Raw genomic sequence first — 18,382 nt, 5'->3', positions numbered from 1 at the left:
GGCTTTGACGAGGGGCAGTGGGTTTAGTACAGGCCCCAGGGGTGGGGGCGGGATGGAGGCTGCTACCTGTAGCTCCAAGGCCTGATGCAGGTGGAGCTGGTGCTCCTGCCAGGCCCCTTCCAGGCTGTTCAGATCCTGGTCTAAACCAGCCGGGGCCTGGCGGGTGTCGGGGGTGGATGGGTGCCCGGCGGCAAGCAGTTGTTGCCCAGTACTTCGGGCCAGGCTGATGCTGTCTGTTCGGGCATCCAGCTTGGCCTGTAAGAGGACTGGGCTCAGATCCCAGAGGCTGCGGCTTCCTGAGTGGAAGGGAAGCGGCCCAGTGGGAGGGAGGAGAGGTGGGGAAGACAACTGAGGGGGTTAGAGGGAAGAGGAGAAAGGCAGAGGTAGCCGATGCAGAAAGAACCCAAGAGAAAAGTGGGATCACAGTAAGGGGGAAGCCAGAGAGGAGGCGAGATCCCAGGAAAGGCCTCAGGGTCTGGGCCGCTCACCTTGCGATCCTGATGTTCCTGCAACATGCTCTGGACATCCGCGAGGCTGCTGGGGGTGCTCTGGGCGTCCATCTCAGCTCGCAGCCTCTGGGCCCAGATCAGCAATTTCTGCAGCGTTGCCTGCCGCTTCTGAGCTTGGTGCAAGGCATCCAGCGACTCCTTCCTGCCACAGGGTTCATCAGCTAGTCCTAGGGCCTCTGAGCCCCTTCCCCCACCCAGTGCCTTCTGTCCCTGAATCCCCTCAGCCAAAGAAGGGCCCATGGGCTGGGAATTAATAGGGTGGCCATACAGATGGTTATTAGAAGGATGGAGAAAGACTCAGGGAAGGGTGGGGATTGAGACGCTGCAGGGGATGGGTCAGCGAGAGCAGTGAGGGAAAGAGGCCTGGGGGTTTGTACCGCTTCTGGGCCCCACTCCGGAGCTGCCACCAGCTGCCCATCATCGCCTGCTGCTTGCGGCAAGGGTGTGGGCGGCCTCAGGGCTTCTCTGGCAGAAGCGGCCTACCTCATGCTCTACAGGCTGTGTGGGAAGCCAGGGTCAGCGGCTGGGGCAGGGAGGCAGGTGGTGCTCAGGGGAGCCCAGCCTGTGGTTGTACAGCTCAGTGGACCTGGCTGGCCCCCCGCCCCGCCACGTGCCTGCCCAGGGTCCCGTGGAGGAGGTGCCCTGGGCCTGGGGCCACCTCCACACCCAGCTGCACACCTCCACCTGGGCCTGGATGAGGTCTATTTCCTGCTCCAACTCCTCGTGTTTCCGCCTCAGCCTCTGCATGCTTTCCAGATCTTTCCCACAGTCCAGGGCCTGGACCAGGGTGGCCTGGGGAGGAAGGGGGCGTTATTATCAGCCTTTTCTCCAGCTCCTCCCTCACTGCAGAGGGGTCGCTGGCCACAGGGTTTCTGTGTGGGAAGCAAGCACCCAGCCTGATTCCCTTCCCAGGGCCCTCCACGGGCTGGAGCAGGCTGCTGGCCCTGACCACAGGTCCCTTCCTTCTGTGAGGGAGGAAGGTTCCCAGGAGAGACTTGGGGCTGGAGTTTCGCTGGTGGTAGGAACCTCCACGGGTGTGCTGCTTCCACATGTGTGGTCTCACTTGACCCTCGTTCCTTTGCAGGGAACTGAGGTGGGCTGGCCCGGGTGAGGCAGGGCCCAGAGGGGCAGTAAGAACAGAGCCCCTGCATATGCTCAGGACAGGGCGCCACGTGCTTCACAGGGGGCTTCGTACAACTTCCCCATTCCCACCTCTGCCAGCGTCTAGGCCAGGTTTCTCTGTGGCTGCTGACACAATCCCGGGGCAAACCTCCTGCGGGTTCTGGCCTTGCTCGGGGACAACAGAGGAAACGGTGGGGAGCGGGATGCTCTGGCCTCTGGACTCACAGTGCTTCTGGGAGAGAAAGGCGGCAGGTGGGCCAGCCTCCTAGAAGCAAATGGGGGCTTCTAGGTCCGGAGTTGACCCTGAGAACCGCTGGCAGACCCTCGGACGGCCCCTTGATGGGACCTGCCTCCAGGTACCCAGCTGAAGAGGAGAGGCGGGTGAGGCGGGGGACGCACTGGCTCCCTGGCTGCATCAGCAGTTGCACTGCTTACCTTCTCCCGGATCTGCTGAGTGAGGTCATCCAGCTTTTGGGACAACATGTGTATCTCCAGGGCCCCTTCAAGCTGCCACTGGTAGCAGAGCAGGTTGCCATGGAAACTGTTCCACCTGATGGAGAGGGTGTAAGGCTGAGTCTGAGGTGACCCTCCAGCTCCCTCTCCCAGCCCCGCTGCTTCCGGCTCTGGGACTGGCCTGTTGTTGAGCTGCTGTCACCGCTGGCAGGTGGTCTTGAGTTGCTCAGGGTCCTGGTTCTTGAACTGCAGGGACAAGTCATTGACGCTCCTGATGTGTGCATCATCCATCATCCTGTGGAGGTGCAGGGGGAGGGCATCTGTGGCACCTGCTCCGAGCCCCTTCTTTGCACTGCATCAACACTTGGAGAGTGTGCTCGGGCCTGAGAGAGCTCGAGGGACTGCACGTTTGGGGAGTGGAGGCAGCTGCTTCCTCTGCCGTGGCCATCCCATCCCATGCCAGGTGCACTGAGCAAGATGCACCTGGGGTCTGTAGCCCAGGGTCATCTCTAAGGCTAGGAAATCTGCTCCCCAGGTCGGGACCAGGCAGGAACAGGAGGGCAGGCATGCACTGATGAGCAGAAGCTTTTGAAGTTAAAATGCAGCTTCTCAGGATAAGAAAAGCAAAGTAAGGGGTTGAATGAAATGGTGAGTGCCAGCCTCCTTAGGTTTGGGTGTCCCTGTCCCTGGGAGTCACTGGGCTGAGGCTGCCACTGCTTAGACACTGGGTGGGGTTCACGGCTACACGGGGCTGGGGACCCTGACAGTGGATGGACTGCAGGTGTCCTGCCCCAGTAAAAGCACCTTGCACTGGTCTACATTTCCAAAGCGCTTCCCAATAGGTGTCTCATAGGTGTGCAGGGAAGGGGGTTTCTCTCTTTTATAGAAGCTGGAGCAGAGCTCAGAGACTCACCTGGTGAACTTATGGCAGAGCCAGGACTCAACCCCAACTCCTCAAGTCTATCTAACACTCTTTCTCCTACAGCATCTGGCACCGTGGCTGTGAAATTCCACCGTTAGTAAAGGCCATCTTAGATTGGAGCACTGCAGCCTTTTAAAAAAGTCATATACTTACTTCAGGGGGTGAGGTTAGCGTGTCTGGGCTCTTAATACATGATTGTGAATGCACTTGGTCACTTTCTTTCCTCTGTACCGCGTAAGGGGAATTGATTTTGGTGTGTGTATGAGTAGGAGCTGGGGAGGAGATGCTGAATGAGACTTCTGAGCAACTGCAGTTTACTGATTATCTACTACACCCAGGCGTACAGGCATCCTTTTTTTTTAAATTTTGAAATAATCATAGATGCACAGGAAATTGCACAAGTATATAATGAAGGCCCATGTACCCTTCCCCCAGCTTCCCCTGATGGTAACATCTTACATAACTATAGTGCAATATGAAAACCAGGACACTGACTTTGGTATAATTGTTAACTAGACTACAGACTTTATTCAGAGTTCAGCAGCTTTTACATGCATGCACCTGTGTGTGTGGGGGAAGGTATAGCTCTAGGCAGTTTTATCACATGTATAGATTCCTGTAACCACCAACATACGTATATGCTCTCTTACCTGTGAGGTAAGCGGTATCCCCATTTTAAAGATGAAGAAACTAAGGCTTGGTGAGGTGAGGGAGTCTGCCTAAGCGAGTCAGGTCTTAAGCGCGAAGCTGACATGAGGGCCCACATCTGGCTCCACAGCCCATGCACGGTCACTGCTTCCCGACGTGGGATGCACTGGCAGGGTCCCCTTACCCCGGCCCAGACTCCTCGGAGCTTACGGAGCCGCCTGTGGAGCTGCAGGCAGTGCTCAAGGTCCTGGCCCCGGAGAGCCACCCCTGCTTCAGCTTCTCCCAGTGCCTGCAGCCTCTGGGAGACCTCTCCCGCCGGAGGGTGGCTCTGTGCTAGGAGAGCCTCGCCCTCCTGGGGAGAGAGGGGACACCAGGAGATGGTGCCTGTCGCTCTCTCTCCTGCTTTTTCTCCATCACAGGCTCCGCCTGCCTCAGACCTTTCCCCTTGGTCATCCTGGCGTCCTCACTTTGGGGCAGGGTGGGGGCTGAGGGCCTGGCTGTTACCTTGGCAACAGAGGTTATGATCTCCTCATGGGCCTGGACCTCAGCCTCGAAAGCCTGGTGTTTCTGCACGTGCCTCAACTTATCTTTCAGGTCCCCAGGAGGGACCGGTTCTTTCAGCTGCTGGAGTCACTCCTGGATCCAGTCCTCGGCCTGGTGGGGGAGGGATATGAATCTCATGATGCTGATGCTGCCTCAGTCCACAGAGACGTCCCACAGGCCTGCCCTCAGCTGTGCCCAGGTAGCTGGCTGCTGGCCCAAGGGTGGGGCTGGGCAGTGCCTGGTAAATAAGATCCAATGGTCTGAGCCCAGGAAGACAGCCCCAGGCCCAGATGGCCCCTCAGCCACACGAAGGGGCTGGCCAGGGAGCTTGGGTGGGACCTCATTTTGGAGGTGAGGCTCGCCTGCCCCGGGGCCCTGGACTCCTCTGCCTCTCTTTGCCCCGGCTTTGTGAGAGCTTAGGAAGCAGCGGGGTCTCCACATACAGGGTCTTCAAATCAAATGTCTGGGCTCCAGCATGGCCTCCGGGAAAGCCATTTAACTCTCCAAACTTTAGTATCCTCCTCACAGGGCTGTGGCGAGGCCTGAACGAGCCCGTGAAGGTGGACGTCATCTATAAACTGGAAAATGTGGCCCACGTGGAAGGTACTGGGCTGGAGAGGCCCTCTGACCTGGATGGCGGCCCTGATGAAGGCAGTCATCAGCAGGGAGGCGTGCAGGGTGTGTCCCCGGCTCTCGTCAGCTCCTCCACCCGAGCCCGGCGCTCCAGCACGCTGTGGGGCAGGTCCTGCGCCCTGGGACCCCCGAGCATCTTCACCTGCTCACACAGAGCCGCCTCTGGTGGGCGGGGTGGGACTGGGGGGAACTCGGCTCTCGGTTCCTCATTCGGGGAGGCTGGAGCAGGGGCTGGCCCACAGGGGAGCCCCGCCTTCAGCCCTGCATGGCCCAAGGCTGGCCGGTCCCCCCAGCAAGCCAGAACCAGCCCCCAGCTCTCCCCCCACTGCCCCCGCTCTGCTCCCGTGACTACCTGATCTGGAGCCATGTGGCCCCTGTGTCCCTACAGTGTGGCCCACCCCATCCCAGGCCCTCCTGAGCCACATGTCCTACTCTGCTCAGTCAGCCCCAGCCAGGTGCCCCTAGCCCCCCAGGCCACCCCCAAACATCAGCATTACCTGTGGGTACACACTGAGCACCCACGTCCCCCACTGAGAACTCTCCAAGTTCCCAGACTCTGACCACCCCACCTTGACCACGCCCAGGATCCCCCAAACCCATTACCTTCTCGTCCTGGGCAGTCAGCACCTTCTGGAATGTCTCATGCTTGCGAATCAACTGCTCCACCTGTTGCACGGAGCTCCCCAGGGCACTGGTTCTCCGGAAGACCTGGCTCAGCCCACGGAAAAGTCAAAGAGGCCATAAGGCACTGTCCAGACAGCCAGCCCCCACCCCTATTTGCAGCCGTCCGGGTCGAGGCAGCGCACAGCCTCTGGGTTCCACATCGGGGAAAGGGCCAGAGCCCCAGGAAGCAAGAGAGCCGGTGGGGGAGAGGCCAGAGGGGAGAAGAGGGCGTGCTGGGAGGCTATGGGGTGAGGGCGCCTGCCTCCCGGGCCGTGAGGGTCTCGTCCAGGCGGCCGCACTTTCTGAGGAAGAGCTGCTCCTGGTGCATGGCCTGCAGCCTCTCCTGTTTCTGCTCCCAGGCCTGGAACACCTGCTGCTGCTTGTCTCGCAGGACTTGCAGCCTTTCCTGGACCTGGGCATGAGCATGTGGAGAGCCTGCACTGGGGAGAGCCGCGTGGACCAGATGGAAGCGGGTCCCAAGGGAAGCCTCTGAGGAGAGGCTGGCATGGCGCACTGGGGTAGGGGCACAGTGATCAGGCACAGGCTCAGACGGGGTAGGCTGGGGGGAGCACCAGGAAAGGGGGGCCCATCTCCTTGATGGAGGTCCCTGCAGCCAAAAGTGCCCGCTGGCCCACCTGGGCACCCTGCTGGCGCAGCTCCTCCTGGGCCTCCGGCACCACCCGAAGCTATTGGTGGGCGCTGAGCTTCAGCAGGCCACTGCCGGGCTCCTGGGAGATCTCCTCCACCTGCAGCTCCCGTCACACACAGGTGCCCAGGAGGTGCAGTCCCGCACCTGGATCCCAAGGAGAAGGAGGAAGGGAGTTGGGTGAGGGCTGGGCCAGGCGGCAGAGAACCAGCCTCTGAGGCACAACCGCAGCCTGCCTGGATCCACTCACACACTGAAGCGGCCCCGAGCTGTCCCAGCTCAGAGCCCAGGTGAGGTTCACGAGGCCTGTGGTCACCTCGTTGCTCTGCTGTTGTCCAACCCAATCCCCCCAGGGCTACTAAACTTCCACAGGCGCCAGACCAGCCTCCTCCTTGCCCTGCCCATGACTTCTCTCCACCCTAGGCTTCCCCTAGCCCCTCTTGCTTAGAAGTTCTTCTCCTTCCTTCCATCCCTTCCAAGCTCACGTGTTCATCAAGGGCCAAGGCCCTCTTTGCCTTGTGAAGCCTTCCCTGCCCCCCTGCCCCCCTGCCATCTCACTGCATGCCTTGTCCTCTGAATCTCCAGTTTAATACTTACAAACACTCTTCTGTTGATTTGTGTACAAACACATGTTAGAGCTGGAGCGGCCTTGGATCCTTGTCCCAACACCTCATTGCACAGATGAAGAAGGGTAAATGGCATATCGTGTGTGAGGGAGTTTTGTAACCTCCAGACGCTCACACACAGGAGGTAACAAGCTAGGGGTAAGTGCCTTGCTCGAGCCCACGCTGCTAGAAAGTGGCAGAGTTGGGTCTCTAAACTCAAGCCTTTTTGCTGTGTCATAGTTTGGGTCTCCCTGTCTATCAGGCACAGGGATAAGGGGACTCCTAGGACACCCATAGCCAGGGCCCACTGTCCCAATCTGACTCTCTGGGGTATTAGGCTCATCCCCCCCAGCTAGATAGGCTCCCTGACGGCAGTGATTCCATCTTTCACAGGCTCTATATCACCTTCTCTCCCCACTCACAGCTCCTAGCAGAGAGCTAAACACAGATGTTAAAAAGATGCCGGCTGATCCAGAGGTCACTGTCTAGGACATTCAGATCTCCAGTTCTGGGCTTTCCTGGGCTGTTTCTCCTCCTGAGCTCTAGCTGGGACCCCTGCCTCCTAACTGCACTCTCACTCACCTGGGCTGGTGTTGACCCAAACCTAAGGAGTCACCGCTGCATCCCCCGCGCTCAGCCCTCTGCCTGGCCAGACAGACACCCGCACATGCCCAGTGCTCTTCCTCCTCGTGTCCCCACTCGTCTTCCCTCCAGGGTTGGAGGGTCTCATTAGTGCATGCGCACTCATGGTACAACACACACACACACACACACACACACAGAGCCCGGGGAGGGAAGAGCCTTCACCGCTGCACGGAAGCGGGCCAGGAGCCATGCCTGCTCCAGCTGGGCCCGGCGCTACTCCACGTGCAGCTTCAGGGCCTCCCAAGCTTTCAGCAGGGCCCTCTGCCTCTGCTGCACCGCTTGGGCCTGAGGCCTGGGCCCCAGCTTCTGCACCGTTCCTCCAGTCCTGAAGCTCCTGTAGCTGGGGGCAGGGTAGTGATAGGGAGGGAAGGGTCGCGTCCTCCTAGAGGCTGAAGGGCCTGCCTATCCCACGGCTCCCTCCTCCAAGTCCTGGGAGCCAGAGTTTAGGAAAAGTGTCCCTGGGGGTCTGGGCAGGACTCTCTGACCTGCACCCATGGCAGGCTCAGCTTCCCTGGAAGCATCCCCCTTTCCCGACACCTCAGGTGCAGACAGAGCCAGTGTGGCCCCGGAAGCACGTGCCCTCTAACAATCCAGGACCTGCCTGCCCAGCACCCTCCCCCAAACCCATGCCCTGGGTCCGCTGGGCACTCACTGCAGATCCTGCTGCATCTGACGGGCCTTGAGGGGCAGCGCTGTGCCCACATTCTAGCAGGCTCTCTGCCAGCTGCTGGCGGGTTGCCACCCGTTGGCCCCCCATCTCTACTTGGTGCTGAAACTTTGCAAACTTGGTGCAGAAGCACTGAGGGGAGGGGGAGTAGGTGACAGAGTGGCCCCTAGCTGGCGAGACAGCAAGCAGCCTGGGGAGTGAGGCACCTCAGTGACATCTGGACCATGGGGGGTTGGATGGCCGCAGGGCCTGCCCACTCTACCCAGAGGGCCTGTCCTCAGCCAGGGCTCATGACCCAGGGCTCCCTTCTCCACACAGCCCAGCCAGCCCCCTGCCCCCAGCGTCCTGCCTCGGGGCTTCCTCCCTAGCCCCGGCCTCTTCTCACCAGAACGTCCTCCTCCCCAAGGCTCTCTCCTCCTCTGACTGCCTGCTTCTGGCTGGCCAGCCAGCCCTGCAGGTCCTCGGCCTCCCTCATGAACTCGTGCATCTTCAGGGTCCCCTCCAGCTCCCGGTCCCTATGGGGATAGCCCATGGTTCTCCAAAAGTCAGCTGCCCACCCACCCTGGGGACAGCTGGCCCAGCCAAAACAGGTGACCTGAAGGAGGAGGTTATTCATGGTCTCTGCCCAAGCTTGAGGCTCTGGATTCAGGGAGAAGTAAACATAAGGCGGCCAGGATACGGCAGGTGAGGCTGTGGATGTGGGGAAGAGATGGGGAGCTAGGACTTGGGCGTCCAAGTTCCTGCCCAGTGGGCCCTCACTGAGGAATTTACAGAAAGAGGGGGGCAACACACAGCAAGGAACCATCTGCCATCTCTGTGGGCCTGGGGTCACGGGCTCCTTCCAACTCGGGGTTATGGTATGGATACAGCCAACCGTGGCTAGGTCCCCTAAACCTGGGGAGGGGTACAGCGCCCCTTACCGTGCAGCTGCAACTCCTGCAGTGCCCGCAGCCCCTCCCGGAGCCTCTCCTGCACCACGCCCAGCTGCATAGGGGCCTCGGGGTCAGTGAGGGTTTGGGCTCTCTGGTCAAGCTCCTCCATGGAGCTCCAATAAGAGGCAGTTCCTGTTGCAGGGCCTGCCAGCACGCAAGGCTCAGACTGGGTGACTCATTCATCTATTCATCTACCCACCCTCCTGTCCGTTCACCCATTGATCGCACACCCATCCTTCTCCTCCTCTACTCATCCACCCACCCCAACCCATCCGCTCACTCATGCACCCATCATCAACCTACCCTACAGTGATGGGGTTCCTTACTGTTCCATGAAAGTGAAGACACAGTCTGTGCCCACAGAGGGCTCACTATTTAGCAGGGAAGGGTGAATGATGGGTCATCTGGGCCAAGGAAGAGAGGCCACAGGGGGCATGGTACTGACCTCAGCATCGCAGTATAAAGAATGGATGGAGGGGCTTCCCTGGTGGCGCAGTGGTTGAGAATCTGCCTGCTAATGCAGGGGACATGGGTTCGAGTCCTGGTCTGGGAGGATCCTACATGCCACGGAGCAACTAGGCCCGTGAGCCACAACTATTGAGCCTACACGTCTGGAGCCTGTGCTCTGCAACAAGAGAGGCCGCGATAGTGAGAGGCCCGCGCACCGCGATGAAGAGTGGTCCCCGCTTGCCACAACTAGAGAAAGCCCTCGCACAGAAACGAAGACGCAACACAGCAAAAATAAATAAATTAATTAATAAAAACCTATCCATTGGAGGAACACAAAACAGTTAAAAAAAAAAAAAAAGGATGGAGTTAAGCAAGCTGCCCAGGATGCCTGGGACGCGCTGAAGCTCCATGAGGCCATGGCTACACGCACGCCCCTTAGGAAAGGCTCCCTGAAAGTCCTCAGTCAGGACCCTGAAACACTGACCACTAGGGCTATGTAGACAAAACACCCAGACAGCAGGACACTTCAGTGACGAGAGGAACCAGGATTGCTGTGGGGCTCAGGGCTTGTGGTTCTGAGAAACAGATTGCAGGAAGCAGGAGGGGGCTCCAGGCCTCCCTGGCTTTAATCAGGGATGCTTATGAGGTAGGTTTCAGGCACGGTGTTTGGTTAACTCAAAGCATGGTATTCAACGTGTGGGAGGAAGAAGGCTGTGGAAGACGTGGGGAGGGCTGGAACAGGTGACCCCCCCCAAGAGAGGAGGAAAGTGCCAGGGGGAGGAGAAGAAGCAAGAAGAGAAGGCAGAGAAATCCTGAGGCCACAGCAGTGTGGACCACTACAGAGATGAAAGAAGGCGGATGGGCTCTTCGAAGGGGTGGTGTCTGAATAAGGGGTGGGGAACTGGGGGTGAGCAGGGGGCCCTTCAGGATTTGGGTGGGGGTGGGGAAGGGGCTGGACAGTCTTCAGGAAGAAAGAGCAGGGCTCTGTGCCTCCAAGAGCAGGATGTGCCCTTTGGGCGTGTGACAGACCCCTTCCTCATGGCCCATCATCACCCCAGTCCAGACCATGTAGGGGATGCTCAGGACACATTACCTGGTGCTTCTTGATGAGCCTGACCATGGCTGTCTCGTCCCCGCCACAGTCCTGACTGCTCACCAGAGGCCACTTCTCCTCCACCCAGTCCTCCAGCTCTGATATGTCCAGGAAATACTATCAAGAATGGCGCCAACTCACCTTGACGATCTCAGATGGGACCCTCCATCACCCCTTGGGGACATCATGCCACTGCTCTCCAGCAGGCAGCAAAAAGAGGCTTCTTTGCCATGGGGACCCAGCAGCTCCGGGCCCAGAGTTCTCACCACTGACCCAGCTCCCTGAGAGTTCCAGGTCCCGCAGACCTCACTCGCAGAGGCTGCCCGACTTTGGCTACTTCCCCTGACCCCATGCCCTCTGCATCCTACCGCGCCTCACAGGCCTGCTCCAGCTCCGCCCAGCGGCCTTCCAGCTTCTGGCACTGCTCCACGATGTGCTGGGCCTGGGGGCGCCCTGAGGCTGCAAGGCTGCAGCCGGAACCCAGCACCCGTTGCACCTGTCCCTGGTGGTCTTTCACCTCTGTGTGGAGCTCGTGCTACAGAACAGCATGAGGGGCTGTCGAATCTGGGCTTCCCTTAGCCATGGGGTGCCCAGAACAGAGCCATGGAGTGCCCAGAACAGAGCCATGGATGCAGCTCCAGGGCTCAGTCATGGCAAAACTTGCTGGCAGAGAAGGGCTGGGGGCAATCAGGCACCGCTGAGTAGCGGTGGAGGGCGTCTAGGGTCTGGGAATGGGACATCAGGGATCCTGGGAGAAAATGAGGACCATTACCTGTGCTTGTGGAGAAGACTGTGGGCACCAGCCAAGTATTTATCGGAGCCACAGTGCTGGGTGCAGGCATATGCTCTGCCACCCAAGTGAGCTCCATGTCGCCCAGGTGGAGGAACTGGTACAGCTCAACGGAGGCCTGCAGCTGCAGTCGCCGGGCGGCCAGACATCCCTGAAGGGACTCAAACCTGGGTGGAAGGAACAGATGGGGGATGCTGGGGACAGGTGAGGGGTCACGCGCAGTCCTTTTCTTGGCCCAGCCAGGGACCCATGAAGAAAGAGATGGGGGTTGGGGAAGCCTCACCTGATGATGGGGAGGCAGCTGGAGAGGGCCCAGACCCCAGCTGAGACAGGCTGGGACCTGGGACCCTTTGCTGCAGTGCTGGCACCTGGACAAACGTCTCCTTGCACAACGGAATACAAAGAAACTATAAGGGACTAAAAATAACTGCGTGCATGCCCCATTGGGGCAAATTCTGGACAGAAGATATAAAAAGACCAAAAAAGTCCAACTGCCACTTCTGAAGAGCCAAAACAAGAGCAAAAACAGGGTGTCGGGACAGAAGCAGGGTACTGCTCATGCCCTTTGCACTTACCACCACCAGAGGGCTGGGCAAAACACCTAAGCCACCCCTCCAGCCCGACGCCTGGACACACCCCTACCCTCACCCCATATAAGGAACAAGCTCGAGCAGGCAAACAAGGGAACTTGCTGTTTGTTCTCGCTCCCCGCTGCTGCAGCAGGGGCCCCAATAAAGCCTTGCCTGAGTTCCTCGTCTGGCCTCTAGTCAATTTCTATTGACGGGAATGACTCTACTCATAAGGGAAGGAGGCTTGGACAACCTCAGGGCCTGTAGGTGCCACCCTGATGGGCTCCCTGGGTGAAACCACCCTCAGGTTCACATGGTGGCAATTACACACAATGGAGTGGAGACGGAGCGAGCAGGTGAGTAACTCTGGAAGTACTTTTGGGTCTCCTCCACGATGGTCTGGGTATTGACCACCTGGTGGGCCTGGGGAACGAGGGCAGCCATCTTGCCGGCCAGTGCCTGGCTCTCGGCCTCCAGCTGACGGTGCTGTCTCTGCAGCCCCCGGCTTGAGCCCAGGTCCTGCCCCATTTCTGCACTCTGCAGGGCCCCCTCTAGCTGCTCCACCTTCTCCTTGGCTTCCTGGGGAGGGAGGCCGGGCGCTGCATTAGGCTCTCCACATACAGGCTGGCAAGTGGCCCTTCTTGGGCTCTAAGGCTGCAGTGCTAGTAGCACACCAGATTCACCAACAGCCTTTTGGGGACCCCTCCCACTCCTAACCCGCACCTTCTCCCAGAGCTTCATGAACAGCCCCATCCCCTCACACTTCTTCCTCTCCGGGGGACTCAAGTTGTGCCGAGCATGCATGGGTACACAGGAGGCAATCCTGGATTGGCCAGTGGTGGGTAAAGCCAGGGTCAACGGGCCGTAGGCCAGAGGCCTCCAAAGGCTGCAGGACTTCCCAGGGCCACCCCAGAGTCAGAACACCCCGACTTCTCCCTTCTCCTTCCCGTCCTGGCTGTTCCCAGCCCAGCCCAGCTTCGGTCTCCCTCCTGTGTCCTGCCCCTCTCTTCAGCCAACCTGCAGCAGCCCCAGGAGCTGGTCCTGCTGCCGAGCCCACCGGAGCTGCTTCCCATGCTCTGCCATTTGGCGGTTCAACTCATCCCACTTGCTGCTCAGGCCCTGAAGCCCGGCCTGCACGTCCTCCTGGGCACGGGGCCTGCTGCTCAACAGCTCTCTCCCAACCTGCAGTGGACACAAAGGCCCGGGGCATCTTGTTGAGCTGCTGGTACCAGGAGGGGCGGTGGCGGGCTGGGCCCAGGGGGCAGCAGTGGTGGTGGCTGGCTGCGAGCTGCATGCCACACGCCACAAGGGCTCGAGCTGTTTGCGTAGCCCTAAATCTGTGGGCAGAGGTGGGAAGGTTTTCCTCTGACGCCTGCGAACAGTGTGGGATGAGCAGGCACCAGATGGCTGGTGGGAGGGCTGCATTCAGGCAGAGGCGGCAGGCTGCCTCTTAGACCCAAGGGGAAGGGGTGACAGAAGCGTTCTGGGCTAGTTTGGGTGCCAAGACCAGGGGGTGCCTGCTGAGTGAAGGGGGAAACTGGGGGATCCTAATTCCACGGAGACTGAGGTTGATTCTTCCTTCAGTGACTGTGCTCCATGCAAACGTGCTATGCAGTGGAAACGTGAAGCTGAGCAGGCCCTGCACCCTCTGTCCAGTGTCCCGCACCTGCTGCAGGCCCTCCACGTGCCCCTGGGTGGCCACCAGCTCACGCTCAGCTCTTTTGTGCCACCTGAGTTTCTGCAGGATGTTGCCAGGCTCTTGGGATGGCTCATCCGCCAGCATCCGCCACTTCTCCTCCATCCACAGCATCACCTCTGCCACGTCCTGCTTCCATTCCTGCCCAGGAACCAGGGGAGAGTGGGTATCACAGAGTGGGGGTGAGGGCTGGTATGAGGACCTCTAGGGAAAGGGGTCTTAGGGCACCCCGAGGGGAAGAGCAGGATGCAGAGCCAATCCCAGGGTGCAGGAGAGGTGGGACGTGGGGTTACCGCTCCCAAGAATGGACAGGGAAACCAAGATGGGGAGAAAGATGTCTCAGGGAAAACAGCAGAAAGAGGCCTGGAGAATCAGGGTCTGGCTTCACGGTGCCCTGTGCCCAGATAGGAGAAGCATCTGGCTGCGTCCCCACTGCTCCAGCCGCATCAAATCATGGACGGTCCTCTGTCTCCAAACAGGCTTAATCTCCGGGAGGCCTGTGAAATAGCCCGGCTCTGAGACCCCATCGTGGGCAGAACAAATATCTGACAGAGTCAAGATCTGCAGCTGGAGCCCATGGCCCATGCAAGAGCCTGGAGTGTGGCCAGAGGCCATGAGGACAGGGAGCAGCCGGCTGAGGGAGGGTGAGGGCGTTATTCAAGAGGCCAAGGCTTTGGGCCCAGCCCTGCCTTTGAGCAGTGTGGCCTGAGCCTCAGTTTTCCTCATCTGGAAAAACTGGAGCCCTAATGCCTATCTCACAAGGGATGCTTGGAGGTCAATGACATAACGTGTGGGAAAGTGTTTTGTAAACTAGAGTGCTCCAAATAGCACACAGCTGTTAGTGCAGCAGTGGACTCTTAAGCATCCCTCCCAGGGAGGCCTCATGCACCTGGGCCGGCCCCTCCCCTGGAGCTGGAGGGAAGCCAGCAGCTGCCGAACCCAGGCCGCGCTCTCCTGGAGCCTGGTCCACTATGCCTGGACGAGCGGCAGCTGCTCTCAGACCCGGGAGGGCAGGCAGAGTGGGGGAGGATATGGGGAGGCTCCACTCTGCCTGAGGCTCACCCCGAAGGTCGGACACGCCACAGCCCAGGGTGCACCCCACTATCCCCCCACTCCCTGTGTACTCTCCAAGGCTCAGGCAACGGTCTGTGCAGGCTGAGAAAGAAACCTGGACTCTGCAGGTGCTGCCCAGTCAGGCCCAGGCTCACTTGTGTTGGCTCTGAGCCAGCTTCTTGCCACGTGCCCGCAGATCCTCTGCTCGAGGGCCCAGGGCATCCAGGAGCCGCTCAAACTCCTGGTGCCGCTGCAGCAGGCTCTGGGCCTCCCCCACGTCCTCCTGGAGATGCAGAGACTGGGGTCATGCCGGGAGGATGGGGGTCAGCACCATCTCACCCAGCGCCGACCCAGTGGCCTCCCACCCAGCCTGGCTTCTAAGCTCCTACTTCCTGGGGTAGGAGCATCCCAGCTGCACACCCCGAGCTCCATACCGCAAGGCTGTCCAGCTGTAGGAAGGTCTCGTGGTTGGCACAGGTGGCAGTGAAAACATCCACTTCTCGACCAAACCTCTGCAACTTCAACCCCTCCTGCAGCCACTGCTGTCTTTGCTCCCAGGCGGCCTTCAACTCCCTGCCTTGCTGGCCCAGGAGCCTCAGGGTACTGGCTGCCCCTCGGGAGTCTGGGGAGTCCAAGGCTGCCATGGGCTGGCCCCGAGCCTCCAGCTGCTGCAGCCAGTCCAGGACGACAGACAGAGGGTGAAACCCCGTCTGCTCCCCTTGGCTACATTCCTCCCCTCTCACCTCCACAGATCATTCATCTTGGAGCTCTGATGTACGGGTAACCAGAAGGGGGTCTGAGGCTGGTGAGCCCAGGGGTCCGCTTCTCCTGTGGGACAGCTGTACCCTGGGCCACTAGTGAGACACTGAATGTAACAAGCCCAGCCCAGTACTTGGGACTCACTAGTTCCCGTGCTCCCTGCATGTCACACCTTTGCTCCAGCTGGCCACGCTGATGACGATGCCCAGGCAAGTGGATGTGCTTAGGCAGCACACCCAGAAAAATCACTCAGATTGCCTACATGCCTGACTGGGGCCACCACAAGCCTGGGTGGAGCCTGGAGTGATTAGGAAAGGCACCCACGCCTCTCTGCCAGGTTTGCCCCCAGGCTCACAGCTTGGGAACAGGCGACACCTTTGTGTGAATTAGGAAGAGGCTCCACTTCTCTGAGCTGATGCAGCCCAGAAGCGGGTAATGGAGTCTAGTGAGCAGGGGATGGGCTGGATTTCAGTGCCCACTTGGCCACCCGTCAGGCTCCTTCACGTGGGGCACAGCCTGCAGACTGTACCCACCCCTGTAGGAGGAGAGGAGGCATCACCATACTAAGGAGGTGGGTGTCTTATTCCTGGGGGGCGGGGGGCTGAGCCATTTCACTCCAGGGGTCCGTGGGGTCTGCGTTACCCAGAATAAGTGGGGAGGCTTGACCACCCTGACAATCTACCAGGCTCACCTGCATGGGGTATGGCCAGGCCTGGACTGGATAGAACGTTCCAGGAAGCTCAGACTCTGCCCTAGGTCCCTCCCCAAAGTATGCAAGATGCCTGACCAGTCCTTGGTTAAACCCCTCTTTGTAAACCTGCCTGAAGCACCACTCCCCTGGATGACTGGACACTTCCTGCCTCTCCCTTTCCTGGACCCCGTCCCCACCGGTCGTGGCCAGCCTGAAGGGCGCCCCACCCGTGCCCCCGTCCTGACCTCTCCTGCTGCAGGTGAATCTCCTCCATCAGGTCTTGGTGCTCCGCCAGAAGCCGCTGGGCTGAGGCCACGTCCACCACCTCCTCTTCTTCGCTGTGCAGCTGAGCCTGGACACCGCCTGCCCGCAGCAGCCACCGGCTCCCCTGCAGGAAGCCCTGGAGGGCCTGCACCTCAGCCTGGGCCCGGGCCCATCAGGTCACTTGCTCCTGCACTTGCTCCAGCGGCCCCTGCGGCGTCTCCACCTGTCCCTGCAGGGACTGGCTCTCTGTGGGGCCCAGCTCCTCGACCCTGTGAGACAGGGCCCACCGCCTAGTCCGGGCCCCGCCCTGGGCCCAGTGCCTGGGCCTGTGCTCCCCAGGGCTGGTGGTGGCAACTCTAAACTGGCCCCTCACCCTCCACCTAGGGGCAGCAAGCACGTGTGGCTCTCCCTTCCACCATGAGCACGTTCTCATACTGTTCCCCAACCTGTGCCCTGCCCTTCGGACAGCACATCCTGCCCGTCCTCCCCACCTCAATTTCCGTCCTCTTCCCCATTCCACAACCCTGCTCAGGCCTTCACGGTGCTGAACCCAGGCCGTACTTGCTAGCTGACCTTTGCCTCTATCCTGCACCAGCATCTTCTGCTGGCTCACTTGCAGGACGCGGTGGCTGTCCTCTAAGTGCCCCGGCTCCAGGGTTTCTAGCTGGAGTATCATGTCTTGTAGCTGGACCCATGTGGTTCCACACTCCTGCAGAAAACTGCACACATGTGTGGTGCATGCCAGCTGTGTTTCCTTCTCTTTCTTTAGGGCCTCCAGCTGCTCCCATCTGGGCAGAGGGAGCAGGGCTGTCTCAGGGATGTCACGTCACAGGGACACCACCCCGTCCATCCTGGGGTCTTGGCCGGAGGCTTGCATGACAGAAGCTGCCAGGCTGGCCATCCCCACGCCCTCTCCTCTCTGCCTCTGACATGTCCAGTCTTTCTTCCTGGCATCTTGGGGGTCAGGTGAGCAGGCACTCAGGCCCGGGCACTGCATCCAGGCTGCCCCCCGCGCCTTGCACTCCTTCCTCATGCTCACCTCCAGCTCAGTTCCTCCTGCTGTCGCTGGATTTTGGGGAAATCACCAGGATATCTCTGCTTCAGCTGCTCAGTGGAGCTGCTAACCTCAGCCCAGAGGCCTCTTCCCACAGCCAGGGCAGTGAGGAATTTCTGGGGGAAAGAGATTCCAGGCCTTGAGGGGACTTTTCTCTTCCCACACTTCCCTTAAGACTAGGAATGACCTCAGATAGGGGCTTCTACAGAGATGTTTGAGCTGCAGCCCTCTGGAAGGACAGGGATCTGTGTCCTTAAAGGGCTGGGAGGGCCCTTTAAAAATTCAAGACCAGGCATCCAAATTGGACAGGAAGAAGTAAAACTGTCACTATTTGCAGATGACATGATTTTACATATAGAAAATGCTAAAGACTCCACCAAAAACCTCTTAGAACTAATAAATGAATTCAGTAAAGTAGTATACAAAATCAAGATACAGAAATTTGCTGACTTTCTATACACTAATAATGAACTATCAGAAAGAGGAATTAAAACAGTCCCATTTACAATTACAACAAAAAGAATAAAATACCTAGGAATAAATTTAACCAAGGAGGCAAAAGATTTGTACACTGAAAACTAAAGACATTGATGAAAAAAATTGAAGAAGACACAAATAAATGGAAAGATATTTTGTGTTCATAGATTGGAAGACTAAAATTTGTATGGAATGACAAAAGATCTCAAATAGCCAAAGCAATCTTGAGAAAGAACAAAGCTGGAGGTATCACGTTACCTTGATTTCAAACTATATTACAAAGGCATAGTAATCAAAACAGTATGGTACTGGCATAAAAACAGACACATAGCTCAATGGGGCAGATAGAGAGCCCAGAAATAAACCCATGCATACTTAATTTATGACAAAGGAGCCAAGACTATACAATGGCAAAAGGACAGTCTCTTACTAAATGGTGTTGGGAAAATTGGACAGCCACCTGCAAAAGAATGAAACTGGAACATTATCTTACACTAC

At 58.8% G+C, this 18,382-nt stretch overlaps 1 protein-coding gene across 1 annotated transcript in view; it reads right to left on the bottom strand.

Annotated features, from left to right (window-relative positions):
* SPTBN5 (spectrin beta, non-erythrocytic 5) overlaps window positions 1-18,382 on the bottom strand; it is a gene marked incomplete at both ends in the record, with an annotated part of 44,872 nt that overhangs the window by 11,102 nt on the left and 15,388 nt on the right. Inside the window, 41 exon segments of the mRNA XM_079699132.1 lie at window positions 67-255; window positions 489-651; window positions 887-947; window positions 950-1,007; window positions 1,188-1,301; window positions 2,067-2,181; window positions 2,266-2,282; window positions 2,286-2,379; window positions 3,759-4,006; window positions 4,159-4,284; window positions 4,288-4,308; window positions 4,827-4,894; window positions 4,897-4,972; window positions 5,434-5,538; window positions 5,756-5,905; window positions 6,045-6,179; window positions 6,183-6,239; window positions 7,612-7,717; window positions 7,719-7,729; window positions 7,875-7,926; window positions 8,042-8,067; window positions 8,069-8,188; window positions 8,442-8,571; window positions 8,977-8,989; window positions 8,992-9,111; window positions 9,114-9,132; window positions 10,532-10,648; window positions 10,905-11,066; window positions 11,332-11,488; window positions 11,605-11,622; window positions 12,267-12,469; window positions 12,908-13,072; window positions 13,557-13,727; window positions 14,493-14,547; window positions 14,795-14,922; window positions 15,074-15,307; window positions 15,569-15,620; window positions 16,335-16,525; window positions 16,529-16,660; window positions 16,946-17,141; window positions 17,393-17,523. Of these exon segments, the coding sequence (XP_079555258.1) occupies window positions 67-255; window positions 489-651; window positions 887-947; window positions 950-1,007; window positions 1,188-1,301; window positions 2,067-2,181; window positions 2,266-2,282; window positions 2,286-2,379; window positions 3,759-4,006; window positions 4,159-4,284; window positions 4,288-4,308; window positions 4,827-4,894; window positions 4,897-4,972; window positions 5,434-5,538; window positions 5,756-5,905; window positions 6,045-6,179; window positions 6,183-6,239; window positions 7,612-7,717; window positions 7,719-7,729; window positions 7,875-7,926; window positions 8,042-8,067; window positions 8,069-8,188; window positions 8,442-8,571; window positions 8,977-8,989; window positions 8,992-9,111; window positions 9,114-9,132; window positions 10,532-10,648; window positions 10,905-11,066; window positions 11,332-11,488; window positions 11,605-11,622; window positions 12,267-12,469; window positions 12,908-13,072; window positions 13,557-13,727; window positions 14,493-14,547; window positions 14,795-14,922; window positions 15,074-15,307; window positions 15,569-15,620; window positions 16,335-16,525; window positions 16,529-16,660; window positions 16,946-17,141; window positions 17,393-17,523 (4,506 nt within the window).

This window comes from Hyperoodon ampullatus, assembly GCF_949752795.1.
Source record: "Hyperoodon ampullatus genome assembly, chromosome: 3".
Taxonomy (NCBI): domain Eukaryota; kingdom Metazoa; phylum Chordata; class Mammalia; order Artiodactyla; family Ziphiidae; genus Hyperoodon; species Hyperoodon ampullatus.
Note: the sequence above shows the minus strand (reverse complement) of the source record. Positions and strands in the feature narration are given on the sequence as shown.